This window comes from Malaclemys terrapin, chromosome 8 (genome assembly GCF_027887155.1).
Source record: "Malaclemys terrapin pileata isolate rMalTer1 chromosome 8, rMalTer1.hap1, whole genome shotgun sequence".
NCBI classification, from domain to species: domain Eukaryota; kingdom Metazoa; phylum Chordata; order Testudines; family Emydidae; genus Malaclemys; species Malaclemys terrapin.
Window position 1 is genome coordinate 51,331,927 of NC_071512.1, and position 10,114 is coordinate 51,342,040.

At 45.1% G+C, this 10,114-nt stretch overlaps 1 protein-coding gene across 2 annotated transcripts in view; it reads right to left on the reverse strand.

Moving 5' to 3' along the window:
• COP1 (COP1 E3 ubiquitin ligase) overlaps window positions 1-9,816 on the reverse strand; it is a 210,664-nt gene extending 200,848 nt beyond the window's left edge. Inside the window, exon 1 of one of the 2 annotated variants that reach the window (XM_054037628.1) lies at window positions 9,258-9,816. In XM_054037628.1, coding sequence (XP_053893603.1) covers window positions 9,258-9,604 — 347 coding nt within the window. In that variant the 5' untranslated portion in view covers window positions 9,605-9,816. The remainder of the gene's footprint in view (window positions 1-9,257) is intronic. The other variant, XM_054037629.1, reaches the window with a different exon arrangement.
• Between the last annotated feature and the right edge of the window lie 298 nt (window positions 9,817-10,114).

A 10,114-nucleotide genomic window follows, 5' to 3' on the forward strand; every position in this document is an offset into this window, starting at 1 on the left:
CTGTGGTGTTTTCCCTGACACAGGGATGTTAAATTTAATTATATTATGGTCACTATTACCAAGCGGTCCAGTTATATTCATCTCTTGGACCAGATCCTGTGCTCCACTTAGGATTGAATCAAGAATTGCCTCTCCTTATGGGTACCAGGACTAGCTGCTCCAAGAAGCAGTAATTTAGGGTGTCAAGAAACTTTATCTCTGCATCCCTTTCTGAGGTGACATGTACCAGGTCAACATGGGGATAGCTGAAATCCCCCATTATTATTGAATTTTTTATTTTAGCAGCCTCTCTAATCTCCCTGAGTATTTCATAGTCACTATCACCATCCTGTTCAGGTGGTCTGTAATGTATCCCTACTGCTATATTCTTCTTATTAAAGCATGAAATTATTATCCGTAGAGATTCTATGGTACAGTTTGCTTCAATTAAGATTTTCACTTCATTTCTTTTTATGCTCTTTTTCCACATATAGTGCCACTCCCCACCACGACCTGTTCTGTCCTTCCGATATATTTTGTACCCTGGTATTACTGTGTCCCATTAATTAACCTCATTCCTATTCTAGCCTATTATACCAATATCCTTATTTAATACAAGGCACTCTAGTTCACCCATCTTATTATTTAGACTTCTAGCATTGGTAAATAAGCATTTTAAAACCTTGTTACTTTTTAGCTGCCTGCCATTACATGATGTAATTGAATGGGACTTTTCTTCATTTGACTGTATTTTATCTTCCATCCTCTCTTCCTTATTAGGACATAGGGGAGGATATATAAATGGAGATTCCCTAAGGGAGGATCTATAAATCACCATCAAAAAGTTGATGGTGAGAAAGTGAAGATTGTGAGAATCAATGGCACTCTCCATGAGCATGAAAAGAAGGAGGAAGATGGAGCAATAGTGGGGAGACAAAAGGAAGTGAGGAAAGTCTTGGGCTTCTCGAGTACGAGAGGCAGTGGTATGTTTGAAAGCAGTTTGAAGGGGCCAGATGAGAGTGGAATTAAGAAGAAAGTAATCCCCATCTCAGATTATCACCCAACAGAAAAGACAAGCAATAGAATACACAAATTTTAAGATTCTGAATGGTTGTCTAGCAAGATGCAGCATATAGGAAGTCTACAACAATTTTGTATCTAATGCATGTGTCAACTAATATCAAATTTCAAGGTTAACAGTTAAATGAATACACTTTAAGGAACCTTTACAAATAAGTATCACTCGAGAGGCTGCAAAATACGCTAGTCTCCAGCCAGTAAGTCTCTAACAAGGGTGTGCTCCCTTCACAAGCATCCTCCCATGGTTTGCCAACAAAGCAAAATCTTTGCATGTCAAAGATACCTATCCTGTTGCAGAAAAATGTATTTGGGGGGTGGGGACCCAGTCTCAGACAGAAATAAGTAGGGTTTGACACAACAGATTCTTTCTTCACCCCACTCTCTCCAATTCAGCATGGTGTAAATGGGTAATAATTTCCCACACGTTGATCCCCACTTTCCACCATCCATGCAAGAGGAGTAGTGGGATCTTCTCCCAGTTTTATCTCATCCATCCTGAAGCAGGAAAGAGGACAGTGCCTCCCAGTCCATCTCAAATTTCTTAAACCCACTGAAAATGGAAGTGGAAGTAACAGACTCCTCTGGGTCAATTATCCTCCCCAGATTGGACAAGTATTGCCCTGAAAACTAGATGGAATCTAAATATATAAACTACACTGGTTCTCAGTATTCTGCAACTGAATCATGTATTCAGAACAATTTAGTTTGAGGGCCATAACACTACACTTAAAAAACCCCAACAGCTTGGACCAAAACTACAGACTATCTAGCCCCTTCCTTAGCATGAGAACCACAAAAGAAATGAGAAAGTAGCATGGAGTATCCTTAATATGAAGTGGCAGGTTCATTTTGGGTTGCATATTGTTTTTGTTCATTTTGATTAGCATCCAACTTCAGAGTTGAAACCAATGTCTCGCAGCTAATAATCGTTTAATGTCAAGGCATTATTCATCTTAGAAGAATTATAAAAATAAAGTTAGCCAACAAGAATATATTAATAGTAGAGAGGGAGAGATTATTAAAGACTAAAAATTAAAAATAATAATCAAGGTTTTGAAATTATTTGAGGTTCCGAGACTCGTTGCTCCCCATGTTTGTTTAAATAAAATAATTAATAATAAAAACCTTCACTTTCTTCTTGATACCATGTTCCTTAGCATGAAAGTAGAGAGTGTCCGTGGAATGTAATGTCCAGACAAGAGATTCTAAATACATGCATTTATAAAACCATTTCTACCATGAGAACAGAGTCACCTTCAGTATGCCCCTAATGTGCAGAGTTTGGAAAGTGCAGTGTCCAAGGTCTGTAACATGATACAGAGTTGAGCTAACTCAGAGTTTCCCTTAACATGCTAGCAATCCAAGATTGTGCTGTTCTCCAAATTATTCTTCTTCATACCAGTCTGACTGGATACATGGCAGAGCCAAAATAGTTGAGGAAAAGACCAGTCAGATCCTGCAAAACACACATATGACGTGACAGATCATTCTTAACGGAGGCTGACATTTCCATTATTGAAAGACTGCTCCCCAGCAGAGCTCACTGTTTTATAAGCAGAAACTAGATTAGCACCTTTTAATACTTATCACAGTCACCATTGGCTTCCTGAAATGTAAGTGGGTATGCAAAAATATGTCTTAAACTAAGCTTAAAAATAGAACAGCAAAGTCCTAAATAGTATTTGTTTACCTAGCTGACCTTACAAATAAAGGCTAAAACTTCCTAATTCAATTACTTCAATGGGACCACCAGTATCACAAAGGCAAGAAACCAAAAGGCTCAGGAAACCACATGGATGTAGTATAAAATGATTCCCTGCCTAAGACCATACAGAATCATGCAAAGCCTTGCTTTGAAGTTCTGGACAACTCAATGTTGGGAGCAGATCTCAACTGGACGACAAATGAAGGTTTTCATTTGTCATAGTACAGTACTTATTGAAACCTGGTTTCCCGTGTGCTTCAACAGTAGAAGGTTCATATCACAATAAATATATCGTCTTTCAGCTAGTGCACAGAACATTACAAATGTATTCTAAGAAACACACCTTTTAAATACCTAACTCAGATGGAAGATATGTCCCTAAATTCCTTATACTGCTTTGAAAATTTCTTCTTCTAGACTGTTATACTGTACCTATCACCGTGGTATCCAACCCTTTATAAATCTTAAGTGTTCTATGCAAGTGGTGTACACACACACACACACACACAGTTTTTCTGTCTCTTCCTATATAGCAACAGGTAGAATCCACTGCAGTTTCTCTAACTTGTCCTTCTATTCTTTTCTTTCATTTAATAGCAGAGCACAGCTTTTTATTTTTATTATATATATTGTGACAGACCCAAACCAGTGGGGTACAGGAGTCTGGTAGAGGGCAAATATACTGGTCACTGGATGAGTAGTTTTCTGTTCTCTGAGTGACCAGAGCAGGGGCTGCACTAGAGTAATCAGGAACCTGCTAGAACCAGTTAAGGCAGGCAGGCTAATTAGGACACCTGGAGCCAATTAAGAAGCTGCTAGAATCAATTAAGGCAGGCTAATCAGTGCACCTGGGTTTTAAAAGGAGCTCACTTCAGTTTGTGGTGCGAGTAGGGCTACCATACGTCCGGATTTTCCCGGACATGTCCGGCTTTTTGGGCCTCAAATCCCTGTCCGGCTTTTTGGGATTTCCCCCCGGACAGGGATTTGAGGCCCAAAAAGCCGGACATGTCCGGGAAAATAGAGAGGGAGGGCCCGGCGGTGCTCGGCCAGGGCTGGGGCCGGCAATGCGGGCACGGGGCCGGGCGTGCGGGCACGGGGCCGGGCGTGCGGGCACGGGGCCGGGCGTGCGGGCACGGGGCCGGGGGCCAGTGCCCCCGAGCCGGGCAGGCGGGCGACGCCGGGGCCAGGGCCTCTTGGCCTGGACCGGCCAGACTGGGCCGCGCTGCACCCCGCCCCCGCCCAAGCTCACCTGCTGCCTCCCTGTTTCAGGCTTCCCGTGAACATTTGATTCGCGGGAAGCAGGGGAGGGGTAGGAGCAGGGGGCGGAGCGTTCAGGGGAGGGGGCAGAGTTGTGGCGGGGCCAGGGCCCCATGGTGTGTCCTCCTTTTTAAAAATTAAAATATGGTAACCCTAGGTGCAAGTGTGAGGAGCTGGGTGCAAGGAGCTGAGAGTGTGAGTGTGCTGCTGGAGGACTGAGGAGCACAAGCCTTATCAGACACCAGGAGGAAGGTCCTGTGGTGAGAATAAGGAAGGTGTTTGGAGGAGGCCATGGGGAAGTAGCCCAGGGAGTTGTAGCAGTCATGCAGCTGTTACAGGAGGCCCTATAGACAGCTGCAGTCCACAGAGCCCTGGGCTAGAACCCGGAGTAGAGGGCGAGCCCGGGTTCCCCCCAAACCTCCCAACTGACCTGGACTGTGGGTTCTTCCAGAGGGGAAGGTCTCTGGGCTGTTCCCCAATCCACATGGTGAATCTCTGAGGCAAGAAAATCCACCAATAAGTGCAGGACCCACCAAGATAGAGGAGGAACTTTGTCACACTATACACACACACTTTTTTTTTTTTAATAGAGACAGACAGACAGACATGAACGACTGTCTCTATGAGGCAACTAAGTCAAACAGAGGAGTCTTGCATTTTGTCCAAAACATGGTCATATTCTTATCCTCAGAGATTCTGGCAAGAAGTTCCACAGACTGAATTGTGCTGGCTTCTGAACAGGATCGTCTCCTACTTATACTAGTCTTACCCCAACTGTTGAGAGTTTCTTGTCGCCCAAGGGGATTGCCAACTCATGAAGTCATCAGTTCAGAAGGGAAGGTGGTATATGAGATAAAGATTCTCAGTAAGCTGGGACCAGGAATGATCAAGACCAGGCCTTAGAACTTGATCCAGTCTTTGATGGGCAGACAGTGCAGTAATAGATGATGCAGTTCTATCAATCTTTGTGTCAGCAAATGGGCTGTTTAGTTTTACACCAGCTGTATAGTGTTTGTGGATGCATTCCCCAAATACAGCACATTACAAATTGAATTACTATGGACAGGTCTATGTCTGACATTAGGATTAACAGGTTTCTGAACACTCCTGTGGTTAGATGTTTGGCTGTGTGGGTGTGTTCCCTCTGTGTGCTGCCCCAGCCCTGCAGAGACAGCTGGCACAGCAGACCTTAAGCTCAATGAGCACAAGCTCTGTTAAGGGATGAAGGTACGCAGTCAGGTTTATTGTTGACAAAGCACAGTACTAATATCCTGCAGATTCTACTAGGCCACTAATACATGTATGCCTGTAACAATGGATTAGCTTCGTGAACGGCTTATATTTTCTTATCATTAGGTTTATCATCCTGTAATCCTGACTTTTCAAATGAAAGGAAGACAATAAGCAAAGCAATGAGCTTCCAAAATTCAAGTCTGCAAACAAAACTCAGTGCATAAGCAATGCCCAAGTCTTGCTGTTTGTTCTCAGAGCTCAGAAACAAGTACTACTATGAAACATTACAGTCACTGAAGAAGCAACATGCTCTGCTCCAAAGCAGCAGCAACACGACACCATTCTGGAAAGAGTTCTGTCCAGCATCCTGTTCAGAATTAATGTGGTGCCTAGAAAGGAGTACTAAAGAGTAAAGTGTGTCACAAGGTCAGGGGAGGAGATCCTCCATGATCAGAGACTTCCTCTTCCCATCAACTTCCCCATAGACAAGGAGAAAAAAGCCTGATAGAACTGTTATCCTGTATTTAAACACTCTTTCTTCTCTGTGTTAATACGGGATGTAAACTCCTGATAGTACTGCACTAGAGAATACTATTCACTAACACAAAAAGCTCATCCTGTATACAGTTTTCTCCACTTTGTATCCCCAGATATTGGCTGAAATGTACTACAACTTGTACACAAGAGATACTCCAACAATGTAATGTTTGCTAAATATTTCACAATCCAAACCAGCAACCTAGGCCAAACTTTGCATTGCAGCTTAGCAATCACACTGCTGAGTAAGCATTTTTAAAGTACTGCACAGAGGTTATGGGCATAAACACCACTAATATTAAGCATGATTTCTGCATGCACCTTTGCAAATCCCATTCACTCAAACCCATTTCTCTATTTCTCAGCTTCAGCCTGGTATCAACAGAAGCTACCACAGATCTTGCAGGTGTACCTTTTGTTACAACTCATGGTTCACATGCAGAGGGATCGCCAACTGTTCCCTGTAGCATACTGTCTTTTGGAAAGGGTCTCTTTTTTTTGAGTTTTTTCTTTATGGGAAATTTTTGCTTCTCAGGCTGGCCATAATCAAAGATTTATTTAAATTGAAATGTACGGCTCTGAAATCACACACATTTGAGTTTTCATACATTATACACAACTCCAAAGAGAGTCATCCAGTTTAGATTCTTACCTCTGTGTCACACAGATATAGCATTATCTCAGTGTTGTTACTGTAATTAATTGACAGGGCAATTATGTTTTGAGGATGACATTATTTCATAAATGTTAAAAAGGCTAGGGAAATACCTACTGCCCACAGAAGTCCATGACAATAAGCCAAGTTCAACAAGCCAATAAGCCACCTTATTGTTGTATCCTTTGACCTCTCTTCCCTCTAACCTTCTTTCTCCCTGCTACATTTAGTGCTGTGCCGTGCCTAAACTGATCATAAGTACTCTAGGTAGGGGATCATGTCCCCCAGCCATCAACTCCTCAACAATGTCATCTCCCAACCATCTCCTCTCACTAACATCCACCCCAACAGTGCTATCTTCCAACCAAACCATCCCACTTCTCACAAAAAGTTGTCAACACACCAGTTGAACCCACCCACCAACCTTCTCAATCCAAAGCCCCAATCCAACCACATCTCCTTAATCTTGATGTTGTTGAGTGTATGGAGGGGAGTGGGAGTTAACAGATGTGGATTCTACTCCATCTCCAGTTCTGCCACTAACACTGACACTCACTGAGCAAGTCACTCAACCTCTGTGGCCCCTTCTCTCAAATTATAATTACCCCACTCGATAGCTTCAGTTCTCCATCTGTACAATAGCAATAATACTTCCTTTGTACCACCCTTTGCTTGTCTTATCTATTTAGCTAGCAAGACAATCGCCGCTCTGAGGAGCTTACAATGTGTATCTCTAGCATCCAGCCCAATGGGGCCCCCTAAGCCTGATCGGAGCCTGTGTGCGCTACTATAGCACACATAGTAATAGATATCTTCCACCAAATCTTAAACCCAAATACCAACAGCTATACAGAGCAGTCTTGTAAACAGCCACCCCCAACAAAAATCATTAACAGTCCACCAGCCTGACTTCACTGAAGAGCCTAAACCTTCAACATACATCATCAATACATCACCATCACATTTACCACTCTAAAAATGGTGCATTACCACCCGCCCATATTGTCTGGTTATATTTCATTGCATTCATCCATCTGTTAATTAAAACTTTGCCTCTTGTAGCTGATCGAGACCAGCTGGAAAGTTTGGGGCCTATTAATGATAGGAATTGTTAACGCTTTCTTTTTTAAAGGCAGATTGCCATCAGTGACAGCAAGGCACTACCTCAAGAAACCATTTTATTGTTAATGCTTAACCTGCTACTACAAATTAACCTAATTTTTTTGGAGAACTGCAGGTACACCTTTATCATCACTGTTCACATTTCCTACTGATCTGGTTTTAGGTACTGGTCTGATACATGTGCAATTGTTACTGACCTTCCAAGAAACAGACAAGTCCATGCTGATTTTGTTAGTTCTATCAGCATATTTCAATACCAGTGATCAAGAGATTGTTGACTCCTCTTCAGAATCTCATAGGAGTGGACAGGAGAACTCTTCAGTGGGTTCTTTCCTGTCCAAGAGATAGAGCCCTGCAAATCCATGCAAATCCGTTTTATACCTGCAGGTGTGAATATCCACCGACCATTTTTACAGATCGTGAATACAAATTTTGTACCAGCACAGGGCTCTACCAAGAGTTGCTAAAGGATGACACAGTGATTACTCTTTCTCCTTAAAATCCATCACGTATGTGCAATTATAAATGGCTCAACATAAGTAAGAAGAAAGCAATGCCAAATATGTAAGGGGAAGAATTTAGGCACTGTACAAGAGCTGTGAGCGCACTCTCTCTTGGAGATACATGACTGACCTTTGCCGATGTGTTTTACATTTTGTAGGGAAAAGGGCTCTATTACTCTTTCTGGATGCTTAGGTAGCAGTCATGGCATTTAGTTTTTCCAGCTAAAGTTTGTTGCAAACCATTCTTTCCTGATGCACCACAGTGATCTTTGCCATTGTAACTTAACAGTTCGCTACTGCAACATGCTGTACTTAAGCACCTTGAAACTTCAGCTAGGCAAAATGCTTGTCTCAAGTGCTGTGAGACAGTACTGCCACATACAACCAGTTCTTTGTGCGCTATACTGGTTACCAGTTTGTTAACCAGAAGACTGGACTGCACCTGTAAGTAATCTACAAACACACTAAGACCCATTCTTTCAGGGCTTATCTCTACAGCAAAAATACATTGTATTAGAAAACATTAACTCACCCGATGTACAACACTAGCACTGAAGAGGATAATCATGTTTAAAGTCAAGTTATGGTTAAACACAGCCAGCTAACCATTTTAAAACACAACTATTCTTATAAAGCATTCAGTGTAAACATACTGCACACACTAACACACTTTTTCCCATAGTAGGCTAGGTCTCTCCCCTAGTTCCCTATAACTTGAAATATGGTCAGCTGGGCACTTACTGTGACCCGCCCAAGGCTGAATTTTTGAGTGTTAGGCATATTCCCAAAGGGAAACTTGTATCTCTGAAATCTGCTCCTGGCCACCACCTGCTAGGGCCCAAGTGTACTGAGCATCAGGTGAAAACGCCATGATTTGTTCGGTCAGGATTCATTAATTTGTGGTGTCAGTGAGATCTGCAGAGGCGGCATCTCGGAGAAGAAGAGAAAAGATCTTCTTCTGTAGGTGGATGTGGGTGGAAAGTCCTGCCGAGTCTTGTTAGGCATACAAAGGGCAAGAGGCAAGAACGCCGCCCCCCGCTCCAACCAAACCCCAGCTGCCCCGAAAACCCATCAACGCCCCTCAACTTCCCCCAACGCCCGCACCATCACCAGCCCCTCCCCCCAGGACAGCCTAGGGAGCAGCGGGGAGGTGCGTGCTCCTGCCCCCCGGCCCGGCCGCACTCACCACACGAAGTCGTTGCTCTTGTCCTCGTACGAGTTGAGGAGCCCGTTGCAGAGCGGGGTCAGCAGCGGCCTCTTCCTGCTCCCGCCGCCGCCGCCAGACGAGGAGCCGCCGCCGCCGCCGCTCCCGCCGGGCCTAGCCGCCCCCGCCAGCCGGGAAAGCCCAGAGGCCGCAGCCCCGGAGCCCGAGACGGCGGCCGCCACCAGCACAGGCCGCGCGGGGCCCCCCAGGCCCGCGGACGAGGAACAGGAGCCCGGTGCCGATGACGATGAAGCCGAAGTGACGGCGGAGGCCGCGGCACCCTGCCCGGCCGGGGGGTGCTGCTGCGGCGGCTGCCGGCTGCCTGACATGCCGAGGCCGGGCGGGGGAAGCCTTAGCGCATCCTGCGCGCAGCCGCCACCACCACGACGAAACAATAAAGTTTTGTTCAAAGCAAGCACCGCCCACCCGCCGGAGCCGCGGCCGCGCGCGCAACTTTATCGGCACCCCCCAGCGGCGTCAACACAGGCCTACGGCGGAGCCGGCCTTGTTCAATCTTTATTGACAGGCCCACTGCGGGAGACAGCAGGCCGAGCGGGGCTGAAGGGGACGCTCCGCGGCCACCGCGCACGCGCGGTCTGCGGTGGAGAATGGGGTTCCGCCGGCGGGGGTGGGGGAGAAGAGCGGCGCGTGCGCATCTCGCCGAGGGAGGGTGAAGGGAGGAGGAGTCGAGGGGGTAGTTGCTACCCTGTTTCCCCGAAAATAAGACAGTGTCTTATATTAATTTTTGCTCCCAAAGATGCGCTAGGTCTTATTTTCAGGGGATGTCTTATTTTTCAGAAATGAAAAATGCCTTATTATCGGTGGATGCCTTATTATCG